The sequence below is a fragment of the Thermobia domestica genome, chromosome 9 (assembly GCF_964235325.1).
Source record: "Thermobia domestica chromosome 9, izTheDome1.hap1.1, whole genome shotgun sequence".
NCBI lineage: Eukaryota > Metazoa > Arthropoda > Insecta > Zygentoma > Lepismatidae > Thermobia > Thermobia domestica.
The window spans coordinates 167157855-167176799 of record NC_137462.1 but is presented as its reverse complement, the minus strand read 5'-3'; the positions used below and the strand labels follow the sequence as shown (position 1 = coordinate 167176799).

Below are 18945 nucleotides of genomic sequence, written 5' to 3'. Positions count from 1 at the left end.
TGTATGCGTTATGTTGCTAAGAATGAAATATGTATTTGAAGAAAAGTATCGTGGAACACATTTTTTCATTGGGATTCAGCCTTAAATTCTTGACAGATTTTAACCCCATGCAGGGGGATAATTGGGAAACCTTAAAGAAAGGATATGCCATATTTCATCAAAATCAAATCATTTTTGTGAAAGTTATCAAAGAAAATACAAAATATTTTCTTGTATTATTTCGATAATGAAACTGCGAATTTTGCGAGAATTTACCTCTTTTTACCAACTTATCCGTGACCGGTTTCACCTACAACCATTGGAAATGATTGGAATGTCCAAAAGAAAGCAAGCATTACGTTTTATCGAATACCAAATAATTTTTGCATAATTCCTACCAGAAAATGTTCTTTTATGTGTGAAAATTTGCAACATTGTAAGGATTATATTCCCATTTACTCCCTTATTCGTGATGGAACTTTGTAACATCATACAATAATTTTTTTCAAAGATTGTGGGAAGGTATATACCAAGCTTCATTAAAATCGAATAAGTTTCACGAGACTTATAGTGAAACAGACGGACAGACACTCAAATACTGGTTCAGTCAAATGGTAGAAACTCATTACGTTCTCTTCAGTTCAGTATATTTAGTTTCGGATGTAAGCTTATATCTATAGTCCATTAATGGAAAAACAATCTAGTGACCCTTACTTTTGATCTAGAAGTGTACTTGCTGGCTTATATTGTTATTGTAGAAAAAAAGTATAATAATAATAAATGGGATGAAATCAGACCTGGGGCCGCGGTGGCTCAGTGGTAGAGCGTTCACCTCTGGTGCTTGGGGTCCCGGGTTCGATCCCAGCCCCCGCCAAGTGAACTTTGTGGTGGACAAACACCGTGTGCGTGGGTTTTCTCGGGGTTCTCCCGTTTCCTCCTACTTTCTTCATTCCACCATTTCATTCATCACTCATCGTCACCGTCTCCTTTAGCCTAACCGGCATAACCGTGGGACGTAAAACTCAAAGATTTCATTTTATTTATGAAATCAGACCTAAAACTGTAACAGGTATAACCAGACCTGTACTACATTTTCTAGCTATTTCTTCTACAAAAAGAAAACAAAAAATGTACTTCGTGATGATTCGAACCAGCAGACTTGTAAGTAAGAACGATACTCATTATGCCAAATATCACGTGTGCACTCCTACGATAAAATTTAAACATTCAAGTAATTTTTATATTTCTGTTTGTGTAGAACATGTAACAGTTGTTCTGTTTTCCTTTCTTCGTACACTATTGTGGAGTTTTGTATGTTTCGTAAACTGCGTTTGCAAACGTAATATATATATATATATATATATATATATATATATATATATATATATATATATATATATATATATATATATATATATATGAAATCTTCGAGTTTTACGTCCCTCGTTATATATATATATATATATTCAAGATTGACAGCATTAAAAGTTTTAGTATGGTCTCAATCAAATTCTTACGTGAACAGAGCTCCTTCGTAGTTAAGCGGTTAGCGTACTCGCCTTTGGCGTGGGAGACCCGGGTTCGATTCTTAGCGGGAGCTCATGTGGTTCGGAAGTTAAAACAAAATATCTTAAATTCTTGGAAAAGAAAAGAAGTTAAAATGTATAGAAGAAGAGTTGATGCAATATAAAAGAAACCGGAAAGGACTAAGAGAAAATTAAAATAATGAAGTAACGAAAATAATGTCCATTAGTTACAGAGTAAGGTACATGTATATTATTAGTTATTTTCATTGGTAAGGTGTTTTCCCCAATGGCAGAACTTTCTTTGTCTTTCTGCGATGAGCTTTTGTAAGTCAAAATTTTCTGCAGAAGGAACACTTGTAATTGTTAAAAAATACGCCTTACACGACGTAAAAAACAGTTCAAACTATATTTAAGTCATCCGTGCATTTAAGACATCTACACATAGCACACTTTTCTGTTGGCTATATTTTTTTTCCTCTGGCAATTTTTCTGCACATGCGCGGCAAATTTTCTGCGATCACGTCGCAGATCGCTGCATGTTCTGCTATAGGAATGTTTTCAAATTACCAATCATTTCTAATTTGTGTCTGATTATCAATGAAAAAATATATTCATAAGAATTAGCGACACTCGCATTTTTAATTTTCACTAAGTACGTCACTAGTTTTGCATTAACATTCCATATTTGAAATTTTATCTGTGATATAAACTCTTAATATCGTTATTTACTTGTCAACTTCCTTTCGAGGGTCATAAAATTTAATGAACCAGTCAAGAAACAGTTACAAAATTTTATTTCTGAACTCTAGTAGACAGCCTGTAGAATCAATTTGGCTTGAATGTTTAGAGTGACGTGCACATCTGTTTCTTGGATGTATAATTTTATACACTTTACTAAGATTTTACTTGGTGGTGTCTAATAATACATTCAATAACTTACTTTCAGGGAAATAGAAGCCTGTGGTCACGTAATGGCATCTTTGGGTACTTGTTTGCAACATCTTAAGACGTTAATTTCGTGGAGTGATTCTGGTGATCTGTTTCCTGCTGAAATTCACTCTCCAGAAGAATTGCTATTACAGGCGGAGAACATCAACCAGTATTGCTTTTATGGAAGATGTTTAGGCTTTCAGGTATATAATCATGCATCACAAACACAGTACTTACTTACTTCTGTGAGATTAAAATAATAATTGCTTAGTACTAAATTTAACAGATGAAGTAAATGCAGTATACAGGGAAACCATAATCATCCAAGGCACATAGAATTGGATGGTTATTGGATAAGAGAAATTGTAATACAATATGAATTAGTGTTAGAAAACTATGCATTTGATAGGAAAGATCAGGAAGTTAATGATTAGAGATTGATTTTGTTGCTAGGTGTCACACTAGATCTAGCAATATGCATTGGTTGACTATTGTAGGAATTCAAATAAAATATCTAACTAACGAACTAACTGTATAGCCTATGGAACCAGGAAGATCAATGTTACATTCACAAAAGTTCTCCATTGACTTCTGTCCTTATCTAATTGGAGAGCAAAAACCCTAAGAGAGAGAGAGAGAGAGAGAGAGAGAAATTGTTTTATTGAATCGATTTAGCGTTCTAATAATAAGTCCCATCGTTTGTATTAACCTCTATTCAAACCGGAAGTGATTGATTCCTACCACTTCCGATTTTAACGCTGGTTGCCGTGGAATAAAATCGTAACATAGCGAGAAGCAGTTTTCTATAATCAATTAAGCGTCCCAATAATATATTCCTTCTACATTCTAGTCTCCATATTAAAATGGGGAGTAGTAGAGATCATCACTTCCAGTTTTAACTTTGATCGTTATAAAGTGAAAAGGGTCACGGATAGTGAGAAGCGTTTTCTGCAATCGATTAAGCCTCTCAAGAACATATTTCATCTAATGATTCTACTAAAACCGGAAGTGATATAAATCTACTACCGCTTCCGGCTTAAATAATTATTGAGAAAATATCACACCATACAAATCAATCTCCTTTACGCGGCCATGCTAGCACTGCTACTTGTTTATTTTGGATAGTCTGCAATGTAGGCCATCATCAGAGCAAGAGGAAGGCAGATTCTTTATCTGAGCAACAGAAATCCGAAGCAAAAGTTGGATACATACAATTTCTTTAGTGTGTTTCTGGTATTATGTATATTATCTCATCTCTTTTAAATGATGCAATAATCATAATGTTTAGTAGATATTAAGCATAGACACAGAGAAAAGAAACTACAGATATGCAATATATTGCTACCATCATTTTGAATAAAACAAGATTTTAATAATATCCACCTTTTGCTAGAGCCTTACAAAGCTGTTTTCTAGAAAATAAAAGTTCACACTATATACCTATTGCGTAATATACATAATAAACACTAGATGCTATGTAACTTGTAACTCTCAAATGTTTTGAAGTTCGTATATTTGCGTTACAAATAATCTGATATGTTTTTTGCATTATAAATAGGATAAGGAATTATATTTATTTGGAATTTGTAATATTAAGAAAATGCCGACAATTGCCGAAGTTACTTGGTTTATAATTAGCTTAGCCGATCCTTCCTGAAATAATATACTTAATGCTCCGAAACTTAAATTTCCGAATCAATATTCTGAATTACAAGAATAAAAAATAAACTTAAATTAACATTTTTCTCTAAATGATGGTTTTGATTTGATTTTCAGTTTAACGTCCCTTTCAGCAGCGAAGCTATATGAGACGTGGTACTTCAGCTTACGTGGGACTCGAACCGCATGAACTCCTGCCGAGAATCGAATCCTGGTCTCCCACATCAAAGGCACGTACGCTAACCGCTTAGCCACGAAGTAGTTCAAAATAATGGTTTTAAAGGTATTCTAGTTCTACTGTAGATGAACTAGTGCAGTGACATGTTCACTGATTTATTAACTACACAATTTGACATTTGTGTAAAAACTCAAATATATTTTTAACTTTTATTGTCATTTATTTCAGTATTGTGAATCAATGAGAAAAATACTTAAAATTATATCCATTGCTATGGCGTCCTTCAGTGAAGTATACTACAGCGGCGGTAATCTCTGGAGTAGAGCGACAAATTCCTTTTGGACGGGTAAGTACAAAAGTTAGTTTCCGAGTCAGTTATGAGAGAAAGCAGCTATTACTTTCAAGAGCGCAGTATGACTAATCATTATGTACTCAAACAAATTCCGGTCGCGTTAGAAAAGTTACTGCGTTCAAGAAATGTTCCGAAAATTGCTGATATTCCTCTTAACAAGTAAAATCTGGCAAAATTAACAAATCATAATAATAAAAAATTGGTTGGAGACAAATCAGTAACTAAATAAACATATAAACCTATAAATAAAACCATTATGTAGCCTATAATGTCTTTAGCCCAAACTAATTCGAGGTGATGCCACTGAGTGACCTGAAAAGAATGTGCTAAAAAGCTATCTTTAACAATTACAGTCTAGTGTAATTATTCAATAGCAAACTTCAATGCCATAATAAAAAAAAAAGCAAAAAACGAAAAAGAAGAAAACCTTAGATGTCTATTATTAATATATATATATATATATATATATATATATATATATATATATATATATATATATATATATATATATATATATATATATATATATAATGTATGAATTAATTACATTCATTTATATGTTTGACTGTTTCTGTCGGAAGCAATTCTTACCTTATACAAAACTTATTATTTGTTAATTCAATAAAGGAAATTTAGACGTTCTGTATCTTATATGATGTAAATAAATGAATATAGGTAATAATTTCGAAAAATCAGAAATGCTTTCGCTGTCGAACAGTTAAAAGTTATAATGCGCCTCTATTCCATAAGCATTACAGTAGGTGATTTGCTTATCTCTTTTATTATTTTAACTTTGCGTTATTTATCTGAGTTTATTCTGAAGCAAATCGTCTCAAATTTGCAGAGTTCCAATGATTTAGACGAAAAGTATTTCAATTTGCACCTGAAAATTAAAAAAAAGTTGTGTAAGTAGATCGCTTAACAAAAAAGGTTAAATAAGATTTTTAAAAAAGTCGTATTCTAAGTACGTATTTCAACACATTTTAGTCAAATTGGACAGACCTAAAGAGGTTTATGCAGTAGAAGTCTTGCACAAGGAGTGAAGAAATAAACGACTGAATGGAAATTCGAACCCGGGAATTTCAGCATAAAGTGCTGATACGCTCAGGGAGCGGATTGGGTAGCGTAGTGATTGACGCATTGGCACTGTACGTCGATCCCGGTTCAGTTCTGCATTTTGTCACTCTTTGTGTATCACTCAGTTCGCATCTATAGATGAATTGGTGGTTTTTGGCAGTAGTAAGTCAATACATTGTGGAAAGCAAGGCATAACACTAATTTGGGAGAGACGAATTTTTCTCTTTGAAATGATCTGCCATCAGTTAAAGGAAATTTCAGCAATGAATTTAAATGAAAATTAAAGTAAAAAATTGATTTACCAAATTCCATGTATTTGTAATACATCAGAATTGCCATACTATATGTACTTCAAATCAGTGTTATTTAATTTAAATTTCGCAATCAGTTACACTGAGAAGATACAACGATAATGTATATTTTGTATGTACTTCTAAATATTGTTTCTATTTACGGGCAAAAGTGCTATTGAAAAGACACAGACTGTTAAGAAGAAGAAGAAGAAAAAGATATAAAGAAATAATTTTAAATATTTTGTATTATAACGATATATTTCTTGTCTTTCGTTTCTATGACAACCTGTTTATTTAGTTGATATGGTAACTAAAAACAAAAATAAATAACGAAGAACCATATTGCAGGAATGTGATTGTTCATTTTTTTTAATGTAACAAATTCGATATATAATACGAAATATATATTCTAAAGTGTATACTCGAGGTGTGATTTTATCATAATCTTACGTAGTATATAAATATTCAATATATATATGGAATCAGGGATTGTAACGGAAGAAATAACGTTACAAAGACATGTTGATATCTGTATAATTATATCATCTGTTATGCAATCCAAGTAAGCTAGCAACTGCGGGAGTAATTTGTTAATTATAATTAATAGTTATCTTTTTTTGATATACATAGTTTCATATTATACCATCCACGTACGTCGTTGGAATGAAAACTATTATTATTGCGACAGTGTTACTCAGCTGGTCTGCAAAAAATAAAGTATTTAAATTATGCAGTTGCTGGCGGCAGCAAAGATGTTTTGAGAAATCCTGGTGATACTCCGACGATGAAAACATACACCATTTTTCGAAATGCAAGCACAATGAAATAAATTCAAGTAAAACCTGGATAAAGCACAGAGATTATCATTACATGTTTTGTCTACGTAAAAGCTTCACAATCTGTTCAATGAATAAACGTTTTTGATATACGAGAGTGTGATATGTGTTGAGGGCACATTGAACGTTTTGATATATTAAAATTTGTAACCGCATGAGGGAGATGTACCCAAGTCCCTATCTGTAGCAGAAATTATTCTTTTACTTAAAAATATACATATATATATATATTTAAACTAACTTCACATTATGTAAATAAATAAAATAAAAAAAAGAAATAAAATAATGGTAGAACTAAGTAAATAATGTGGGATGATGTTCACCTTCCTTAGCACTATGGACTGTGTACATATATCACTGACTGGTGATCGCGAACCTACTGGGCCCCTTGTAGGCATGCTACCAACAATCACCGTTCCATTCACCAAATCAGTTGTCCCCGGAAAATGTAACTCATATTTACCCAAAGAAGATAACTCCAGAGCCTCTTCCATCACAACTCACAGCTCGGCATCCAGGCCTGCAGTCCGTCATCCGCAACCCCTTGTAAAAAAGGTTGCAAACCACAAACTACCGACACAGGATGTCGACCTCCCAGTTATGCTGGCAATGAGGACTACGGAAAATCTGGTGTTTTGTGTGTGTAATGGCCCTACCAGAAAAAAAAAAAATCCACAATTTCCAAAACAGAATTGTTTAGCGCAACAGAAAATTTAAAAAAAAAAAAAAAAAAAAAATCCAAACTGATAATTTTCCAGAGAACCCAAAATAAAATTCACAATATTCGGTCGTTTCTTACGTCGGTCGCACCAAGAAAACTTTTACTCGAAACTTATGAAATCTCACTTTCCACTGAAAGTTAAAATACCTCTGATACTGCTCATGCATTTTGTACCTTGACTACATATCTAGATTTTACTGTGTATATTATTCGAGCTTAATACACATTTTAAATTCCCAATTCTACTTGGAAAGAAAATTGTCAGACTACAACTTCCACATTTTATTAAAGAAACATTTTGTGGGTTTATACAAATGCTACAGCTATATCTTAAACATTAGTGAAGAGAAAATTAAAAAAAAAAAAAAATCATTCATATTAATTGTTTTATAAGTTGATATTTGATGTCAGGTTTGACAGAAAAATCTGGCAACATGTACATTTCGAAGGATAATGATAAAATTAAAAAAAAAAAAAAAAAAAAAAAATGTTGACATTCGAAAATCAATATTACTAATGACAAAACTGACATTATACCGACATTCATCTACGTAATCATTTTCCTTTATGTAACTACTTAGCAGATGATTGGTGGGCTAGAACTTCTCAAGTTCTTTACACAGTGACTCCGGCGGCAGGATTTGCGTACATTTTTCACTACCTGCGCTCTATGCACGGAGCATCTTCACTTCGTTATGTCTTTTATTTCATATTTTCATCATAGACATAGTTTGACACAGTAAAAATAATATATATCAACACACAGTAAAACTTAACCTACACCTAACTTAGCCTAAACTAACTTAACCTACTACAATAGAATTTTTTTTTCTTACACATTTAACATTCCTAGCCCCCACATCAAACCTGAGTCACAAAGACGTAGTAATGTAAACGTTACTGATCAAACCGAAGAAATTTAATATATATATATATAATTTTTCAGACAAAATTTAATAAATACGGTATTAAATGTTTTATTGCGAAACATGGTCGCTTACTCTGAGGGAAGAACATAGACTGAAAGTATTTGAGAACAGGATCCTGAGAAGAATATTCGGACCCAAGAGGAACGAGAATGGGGAATGGCGGAAGCTTCATAACGAGGAACTACATAGTTTATACGGTTTGCCCAACATTGTTAGGGTCGTCAAGTCTAGGAGGCTTAGGTGGTCAGGTCATGTAGCTAGAATGGAAGAAAGTAGAAACGCTTTCAAAGTCTTGACTGGTAGACCCATAGGAAAACGACCATTAGGAAGACCTAGGCGCAGATGGGAGGACAATATTAAGATGGATCTCGCAGAGATAGGAATACAAAGTAGAAACTGGATGCAATTAGCTAAGGATAGAAGTTAGTGGAGAGCTTTTGTTAACGCGGCACTGAACCTCCGGGTTCCATAGGCCATAGAGTTAGTTTTAGTTAGTTAGTTAGTTATTAAATGTTTTATTTATATTCTCTTTACACAAGATTGGATAATGTCCACGAGCTATTAAAAAGAAATTCTGTTTCCAGAAGATACCATGATGCACCCACAAAGCATATCTGCACCAGGTTTTCAAAGTAAATATAACACGTAATTGGGAATTTTAAATATTTCATTTGGATTCACTACTACCAAATCAAAAGAGGTTTAAAATTTTGTACGTTAGGAGTAGTATCTTTGTTTCTCAAAAATAAATTGTAATTTCGAGTGAAGTATTTTCCTTATGGAATTACATTATTGAAATGTTGCTAAATAATAATGGGATGAGACTTGCACTCACAAGGAGCACAAGCCTCTCTATTGCGACAATCGAATCATTTTATTTGAGACCCCTTCTCCCCGGCTTATCCGCGTAGGACCCGTGTTCACATGATAGACGGATGTGATCGCAGTTTCTAGGAAAACAGAACTTTTGTTTTAGCACTGCATGTTAATATCATACACGAACACTACGCATATGTAAGCCATCACTTCAGTCCAAACAAAATTTTGAGGTTAAAAAAAAAAAAATAAAAAAAAAACGCTAAACCACAATTTAATGTTCCATGTGGAGAGGTAAAGTACAACAGTCTAAAATTCCATGCAATGATTAACTTTACTGCCGACTTCTACGTATATCTTCATATTTGACTAGACAAATCAAACAGGAAAATCTTTTATCTGCACTGGTCTTCTATACCGAATTCCACATCTTGTGCATACAAAAAATTTAAGTAAACATACCCATCTTTGTTATACCTATTCTCGACAGCCACTATACAGCGATGCTAATTTGTTTTATTCTTCACCTCACCGTCCATTGAGCACTGCATCACCGCAAAATTTCTTATTTTGTCAAATTAGAGACCATTTAACACCAGTCACAATAATTTTCATAGACTTTTACACAAAACTTTCCACATTCTGCAACAATTTCGACAAGAAATTGAATTGTATGTCCTATCTCCAACACGGCTTTAGGTAAAAGACAAAGAATAACAAGGGGAAGAGAGCTAATTGGTTCTTTGGTGACGCAACAAAAGGATAACACCTAAAATCTCGACATATCAAAAGAAGCCGAACCAATGATAAAATCTGGAATGAGCCTCAAACGAAACAGATTTCTCTGCTCCAATGCGAAATAATTTCTACCTAAACAAAGGGATGTGCCAAAAGACATCATGGCCGAATTTCAAAATGAAAATGTTTTGAAGAAATTACAGAATTAAATTTTTAGAGTTTTGTTGTGAAGATTCCTTACATCTAAATTCCCTTGAAAATAGTACAAAACCTATAAGAAACTACAAAATGTACACCTTTGAACCCACATAACATAATAATAAAGACAAAATATGCAATATTAATAAAATATTATATGTAATATTATGGACACTACTTCTATATGTTATTTTGACAGAATATTACAATTTAAAGCTAAACTCAAAATATAATAATTATTTAAAATAATTTTCAATTGTTGTTCTGAAGCCAAACATGAACATGAATATACAGGGGGTTCAAAATTTCACGGACCATGATACATTATACTTAGGTATAATGTAACAATTCTCTACCTAGCTGTTTCTGTGAAGAATGAAATATATTGTTAACATGCAATAAAAATAATGTGACCGTGAAACGCAACTGATATAAATATTGAGTGGCCTTTAAGCAACAGAAACAATTATAGACCTATCTGTTCGGGGACCTTTGATATCAAATCAAAAAATAAATAAAACATACCATGAGTCGTTCAGAAATAGAATATTCTTGATGCTATGGCACATATAAGAGTGGTATATAATAAATATAAACGTCGAGACGTGAAGATGCTGAAACTGAATTTCTCTCCATAGAGTAGCTCATAGACATGTACGCGATAAAGCTTGAAGTCAACATCCATAGAAAAGAAACCAGAAATACTACCTATACATAGTGTATTTGTTGAGTAGTTTCCACAATAAAAGAAATATGTAAACACACAAATAACTTCACCGTTCTCATGCGACATATGCGCTCATAAACGGTATGATTATTATGCTCTTATTATACGCCAGGCTTTCCAATGCTCCTATATTTCCTATTTTTCCTATATATTTGCGTCTCTTCCTATTAACTCCTACATTTCCTATATTTTAACGAAACCACCTATATTTTTGTGGTATTGCTACTTCCACTTGTGAAAATAATGTAGGGAAATAAGGTGTGGGTGGTTGGAGGGCCTTTTGTCTCCACAGTAGGGTGTTTGAATGGAGACTCTTCTGTGTTTCGTCCTTTTCTGCTTATTGTCTAAAGATAATTACACCAAACAATATACAGTTAGTGCAAAAAGTATTCATACACCTACAGAATGGAACAAAAAATAAACGAGTTTCGTCATATTGATTAAAAAGTTCTATGGAGTAGTGATTTTAAAGATTATAAATAATTTATTTAGGCGTCTCAATACTTTTTGCACTAACTTAGGCAAATAATAGTAGAGTATGTTACACATAGTCAAATCTTACCTTAAAAGCCCAGCTGCAGAATGTTTACATTTTATTTTACATTTCAGATAGTTGTTCCAGGAAGGATACAACGGTATTTCTGTGTCATCCCCGTAGCGTTTTCAGTATTCCATTGTCATTTGTGCGTTTCCTGTTCTGTCATTCCTTTTCTGATATCCAATTTTCTGTTTCAGTGACATCTGTTGAGCGTACAGGGTTAACTTTATAAGGAAAGATGCGTGGTGGAACATCCCATTTTACTTGGTCTCTATTTACATGAAAAACCGTTGTACGATGTTAAAACTTCTGATAACTTCTTCAGTCTTGCTGTAGATGAAACAACAAACGCAGCAACTGATAGGCAGTTTGATATTCACATTCGATATTTTTCTTCTTCAACCAATTGTTTTGTTACTCATTATCTGGACAGTGCATTTTTGGGACCGCTACATCTTCAGATCTTTTTCAAGCTATTACGAAAACTATTAACACATCTAAACTGCCTCACGACAAGTTTTTCATGCTGGAAAGTGATGGAGCTAATGTTCCTTCTAATAGGTAGAAATATTGTTATATGAGTTTCTTTGTTCCTTGTTCTTTCAAAATGTTTCAGGAAATAATTGAAATGTTCCTTTTTCACAGCTTCACGAAACTACCTATATTTTTTCGTCGTGATTTCCTATATTTTTTAAAAAAAATAGCGTTGGAAAGCCTGTTATACGCGTATATGTGGTTTTCTTGCACTTCACTATTAAAAACTTATACAGACAATGTCAATTGAAATAATTATTCAGTCTTTCTTGGGATAACGTGGAACAGCGTATTCACGCAGCCTGAAATAAAATTTTTCAACCAATTTTACTATAAAATTGAATTAAATTATTGTAGGGCCGTACGTTCATATAAGAAGGAAACAGTCCGTAAAAATAACACACATTTGGCAATTTCGAAAAAGTAGTTGGTTGTTATATGATTCTGACACACACTTCACACTATAAATGTGTTATTGTTCTCTTAATAAGTTCGGCTCGCACCCTGGTTCGATCGTAACTCACGCTAAGTGGACTCCGTGGTGGATAAACACCGTGTCCCTGGGTTTTCTCGCGGTTCTCCTGTTTCTTCCCACTTTATTAATTCCACCATTCCATTCATTTCTCATCATTACAGTCTCCTTTAGCCTAGATGACATATCCGTGGGACGTAAAACTGGAAGTTCGGCTGGCGCTGGTAAATCTATGGGGTACCTGCATCGTACCCAAAAGAAAAATCACGCAGTTTGTAAAAAGAAAATTCACTCGTTTTCATCACTCTGCGTTTTAGTCTTTATATGTATAAGAAAGAAAAATATACTGAAAAATAAATGTTCAATGAAGTGTCTTGTGCACTCGTGATAAAAAGTATCTTAGAGCCAAGAATGGGTTATAAATTCTTTACTCAATTAGTAGATGTGATATTATAATTATTTTCCAGGAGAATAGTTAAAACAAACAAATTTAATATGAAAAATATATGTAGAGCACTTATTCGGCAAGTGATGGATTGTTCAAGCTCCTAGCAGTCCAGTGTTCTTTTTCTTTTATTTATTTGTGATGGCAAAAATACACTGTCTCTAAGAATGTAAGAATATGATGAAGTATAGAAGAGGAAATATTAAAATATAACTTTAGATGTACATTAAAACGTTGATACAATTAAATTATATATAGTTATAAAATTTTATTTCGTCTTTGGTGTTAAGAAATATATTTAGGATTTCTTCGGTGATGAAATGAAATGCTTTCAAATGTCTATAACTTAATCTTTTCGAGCCGAGCGTGGCATATGAATAGATAAATCCCTAACGTGTTGCTAAAGCCGTTCTTAAAGGGTTAATCAGGCGTGAGTATCTACATGTTTTCACTATGTCATATTCTTATTACCGGAAGAAAGTCTGTGTAGCAGTTAAAATGGGGTGACTTAAAATGCGTCCCAAGTAACCATCAAAATGCTGTTATTAGTAGTTACCTTTCTGACTTACAACAAAATTACGTAACTTCCTCAAAATGGATAAAATTTTAAATTCTATATTGGAGTGTTCTCTAGTAATAAGATTGATTTCTTTGGGTCTGCTACTAAAGACCATATAAAAGTTGAGTACGTAATATGTAATTTTACAACTGCTGATAATGTATTATATACGTTAATTAAACGTATTACTAAAGAAATTGTTACTATTTAGTGCTTATATTTTGATTGCATGTAAGCGGATAATTGATTTATGAATTATTCGGTTAAATAGAATTAATCGTGATTCGTATTTCTTTCCAGGAGGCAAGTATTTGTTAGATCCTGAACTTAGAGCTCGAAGAATTGTGAATATTTCACAGTATGCAACAGTTGATTTCTGTAAAGCTTTCTGGTTACTGTCGGAGACAGGTAAGTTTTCATGTATAGTATGTCTTCCCTTACTTCAAAACCAAATCGATCATGACTACATCTACATTTCCGTTTATTAGTGATTTTTGTTGTATTTTATATTTACTGTCCCACCTATATTTAGATTTCATTTAATAAGTGAACATTCCTTTAATCTAATTTGTTTATTTCTTGATTTCGAGTTACGATAGAAGAGAAGAAAAATGCTAGGATAGTGAAAAAATCCAATTCGAAATTTCAACGGATTAATATTTCATGACCTCCTCCCCCACTCACGTACATGCACATTTCTAGAGACCATACCGTTTAACGTATCCGAACCAAATTTTAAATTTAAGGCTTTTTTTAAGATTCCTGGAGGGAAGAAGGGAAAATTCGTTCATACTACATAAATATCGCATAAACAACTCTACAATATGGCGCGTATTTAATAAACATCTCATTAACAACCTTTCAAACGAGGAAATTTATTTATGAAAAGTGGTTGCTTGTACTTTTAGACTCCCAAACTATGCTATGCACAAGTGTTAGAAGTCTTAAAGAACGACTTTGTCCGTTTATCGACAGGTCAGAGCAGAAACGCAAAGAGACATCGGGATATATGGTTTTCTGCTATCGATTCAGAGTCCCAAGGATAGATTCCATCTCCTCTGTTAACTCTGTTCAAACCAAAAATGGTTCAAATTAGTCATTTCAAGTTTCAACGTTTATTGTCATAAAACGAAAACATTAACAGATAGCAAGAAGGTTTTTTTTTTTTTTTTTCAAACGATTCAGCGTCTCAAGACAATATATCGTGACTATCTATAACACTCTACCAAAACCGGAAGTGGATAAAATACACTATGGCGTCTCAAGACAACATATCATGACTACCCACAATACTGTACTAAAATCAGAAGTGATTCAAATTTACTATTATTTCTGATTTCAACACTGATTTTCGTAGATCAAAAACTGTAAACGATATTAAGGAGCGGCATTTTCCAATCGATTTAGTGTCCCAAGAATAGGTTCTATCTTCAATCTTAGCCGTCTGTTCAAACTGGAAGTGGTTGAAATTAACTATTTTTAGTTTCTACCTTTATCGGCATAGAACAAAAACAGTAAGGGATAGCAGTAATGTCGTTTTATATGGATTCAGCATCCGAGGATCATATTCTATATTTGATAATCTTATTACTGTGTTGAAACAGACTTATAGATGCACTTTTTCAAGATCGAGTATTGAATTCCCACAGTTTGGAAGTCTTAGTTTCACACTGTGAAACGATACTCACTTGTTTATTTTTATTTACATCGTTTCATGTCATAAGGTAGCCAATGATGTTTTACTAGTTTTCTGCAGTTGATTAAAAACTTAATTACAGTTAACAAAAGTAATTGATGAATTTAGTAAGTAATCGTGATTAACCCGCATAAATGCTGTGGGGGAGAGAGGTACGTAATCTCAATGGAGAGTGCTCATCTTTGGTGGAAGAGGTCCATAATTCGATCCGAGGCCATGTAAGCTTGTGGTGAACAACATCGCGTCCGTGAATGAAGTAGTACTAACCTTGTAGTATTTAATTTACAAATATGCATCCTGTAACATTCCTTGCAAGTAATTGTGTCTGTGTGAGTTTTCTCGTAGTTCTCCTGTTTCCTGCTACACTCTCATTTTATCAGTTCTTCATAATCATTCTTTTTAATTAATCATCCGTCCGTCTCCTTTACCCTGTATGGCGTAAACATAGGATGTTAAACAAAAACTGTAGATTAATTTCATTTCGCAAGGATTCTTTGTCTTTTGTAGGTAAGTGTACCTGATATAAGATTTTCGCCAATTTGCGTCTCGCGTTATTAAGACGATAAAATAGGACATATCAAGTAGAGACAAATATGTATGGAGGATAATCTTGGTAATTCCATTGAAGCATCGTAATAAGTATAAATTATCTTCATCTATGTATTTCTATTTACATGGAATTCAGAATGACTGTTCTAGCACGTACTATTTTCATAAATTAATATTCTTATTTCAGAAGTAACAGTGAAGGCATTGCATAGTCTTTTGCTTGCAGTCAGGTTTATAACGTAGATATTCGAAATTATTACATTACAAAACAGAAAATTGGAATATCATCAGGTGACGTTTGAAGTTTGAAAGCTACATTTCAGTCATACTAATCAACCAACTCCGTCCCCTTCTAATAAGATATGGAGTAGAAATAACAAATACTTAGGATGCGTTTGCTTGTTACAAACATTTAAGTAAAAAGTATCACAAAACTCATCATAAACAGCGTTAATCCTTCTTATGTGAACAAAAATAAAACGAAATCTGAAAACAGGAGAACTGTTATCCTCAAGCTTACAGGGCCTAGGAGCGAATCAGGAACCCCTAGCACCAGAGGTGAGCGCTCTACCATTGAGTCAAAGTACTCCTCTTGTTTATGTGAAATTTTACTGTTTCTTCGTGAATTATTCTTAATTTGTGTTTTAATTGTTCCAGGAAAATATAGTACAAAGAGAAGAAATAGTATGGACGTGGTTAAATTTTCGCTATATATATATATATATATATATATATATATATATATATATATATATATAGTAATTGTAGAGGGAGGCACCACGGTGGCTCAGTGGTAGAGCGCTTACCTCTAGTGCGTGGGGTTCGTGGTTCGATCCCCGGCCGAGAGTAAGTTTATGTTAGACAACATCGTGTCCCTGGGTTTTCTCGGGGTACTCCCGTTTCTTCCCACTTTCTCATTACACCAATTTTTCCATAATCGTTCACGTGCCTTAATCATCGTCTCCCGTAGCCTAAAGAGCATAAATGCGGTACATTAAACTGACATATTAACTGTATTTGATAGCCGTAATTTTAGTCAATTTCGCGTAGGAATACAAACGACGCTGTGTAATCACATTCAATTTAATTTCTAAGTAATTCAAATGAAAATAAAATGTACCTACAACTAGGCAACAGTGGTCACCTATCGAAAAAGTTAATCTTAAAAGTTGGATGCAGTTATCTGTTGTATAAAACTGAAACTGATCTTGTTAGTGATCGAATCAGGGAAAAATAACAGAACCGATTGAAATTATATATAGACCTGCCCCGAACTGGGTTTTTATCATGATATTTAAAATGCATATCCTAAGGGGGAGCGGAATGTAATAATTTATGCGAAAAATTGAGTATTCCACGGACTCCCCCAAGCAAGGAACATGAAGCTCAGTATATAAACTTACTATTAAAATAAACGGAAACGTGTCCCAGGGTGTTTGAAATTTTTTTTTTTTAAGAATGGGGTGGTGACAAGTGGTCATTTTATATTATATACGTAAATAGAGAGATGAATGTGTGTGTATATATGTTCCAGTATAACTCTGAAATGCCTGGAGCAGTTTCCCATACTTGGTGCACGTATAACTTACAATTTGGAAACAAATAAAAAAAATCACCCCTAGAGAGTAAGAAAGAGGCAACGTGAAAAAATGCTCAAAAACGTCCAATATTAATGTCGAATCCATAGCTTTCGTGGTCACTGAAATGAATAATGGCACTCTCGATGCCGTTTTAAGTCCAAGTTCAGCTTCTAGTAGGGTGAAACAATCCTAAAGGGGTGGAAAGGGATGACATATAAAAATATTTGTCAACTACCGATATTAATGTCGAATCTATAATTTTCAGAGTTCACTGAGATTAATAGTGACACATCCGAAGCCGTAGTAAGGAAATAAGACACCCTTATAACCAGTAAAGAATAGGAGTTGTGACATGTAAAAATAGTTATACATGACTGATAGCTATAGCTTTTCAGAGTGACTGACATGAATAGTGACACTCGAAATGTCATTTAAATCCAAGTTCATTCCCCATCGACATGAGGGTGAAAAGAGGTGAAACATAAAATGTTCAAAATGACCAAGATTAGTGTTGAATCCATAGTTTTCGGTGTCGTTAAGCTAATTGGTGATATACCCAATGATATTTAAGCCCAAATTTAGGCAAGACTGAGCATGTCAGCTGGCTTAGGAATTGACACGGAAGCGTTGCTTGTCGCTGTTCATTCTTCTGTTCTTTACTTCTTGACAGGAGCAACGCGTTAATAGTATATCCTCCCGGTCCTCCTTCAATCACTATAGAGAGTCGAAAATTTCACTATTTGTCAGTGTCGTAGAGTAACTGAAAATCATTAGCATTGCTTTACAAATCCATCAGGTAGTTACATCGATTGTTACGCTAATAGATGATGCTATTGTCAACGTTTGTCATTGACTTATAACTGCCATCTGGAAAGAATCGGTGTAACTATTTGATGGATTGGTAGATTACTCTATGGTTCTTTATCTGCGACGTTGTTACAGTGCAATTCGCGTCTCCAGACGAAGACTCGAAAAGTATACAGTTTTAGATATATATAATCAAATTATTAGTTTTAGACGTATTATTATCAGATATTATCATCAGTTTTAGACTTTATTTTGACTTGTAGCACAGTGACCTGTAGTCCATGGGCTCTACTTTTTGAAAACCGATATATATATATATATATATATATATATATATATATATATATATAAATAAAAGAATAGATGTCTGTGTATCTAGGTGTGTATTTTCCAGCGTAACTCTGAAACGTCTGGAGCAATTTCAACGAAACTTAATACACATATGATTTACAGTCTGGAAAAAAATATTGTGGAGGTAAGAGACCCTCGAAAATGACCAATATTAGTCTTGAAGTCATAGTTACCGGAACGTTGAGATGAATAATGATACTCCAACTGCCGTTTAGGTCCAATCCCTATCAACATGGAGGTTGAGAAGGGATTAAAAATAAAATGTCGAAAATGACTGAAATTATGTCAAATTCATAATTTATAGGGTCGGAAAAACGACTGACCCCGTTTGAAATGACTTTTGGAACATAGTACCCATCTCAAGCTGGAAATTTATCAACTTACTGTGATTAAAAACATATTCTGGGAGGGAGGAGTGTTTCAAAATTGTCAGCAATAGATTATGTTACGGGTTT

At 33.5% G+C, this 18945-nt stretch overlaps 1 protein-coding gene across 1 annotated transcript in view; it reads left to right on the top strand.

Moving 5' to 3' along the window:
* Hsl (hormone-sensitive lipase) overlaps positions 1-18945 on the top strand; it is a 75010-nt gene that overhangs the window by 14908 nt on the left and 41157 nt on the right. Inside the window, exons 2-4 of the mRNA XM_081772149.1 lie at positions 2452-2638; positions 4501-4618; positions 13808-13915. Coding sequence (XP_081628275.1) covers positions 2452-2638; positions 4501-4618; positions 13808-13915 — 413 coding nt within the window. The remainder of the gene's footprint in view (positions 1-2451; positions 2639-4500; positions 4619-13807; positions 13916-18945) is intronic.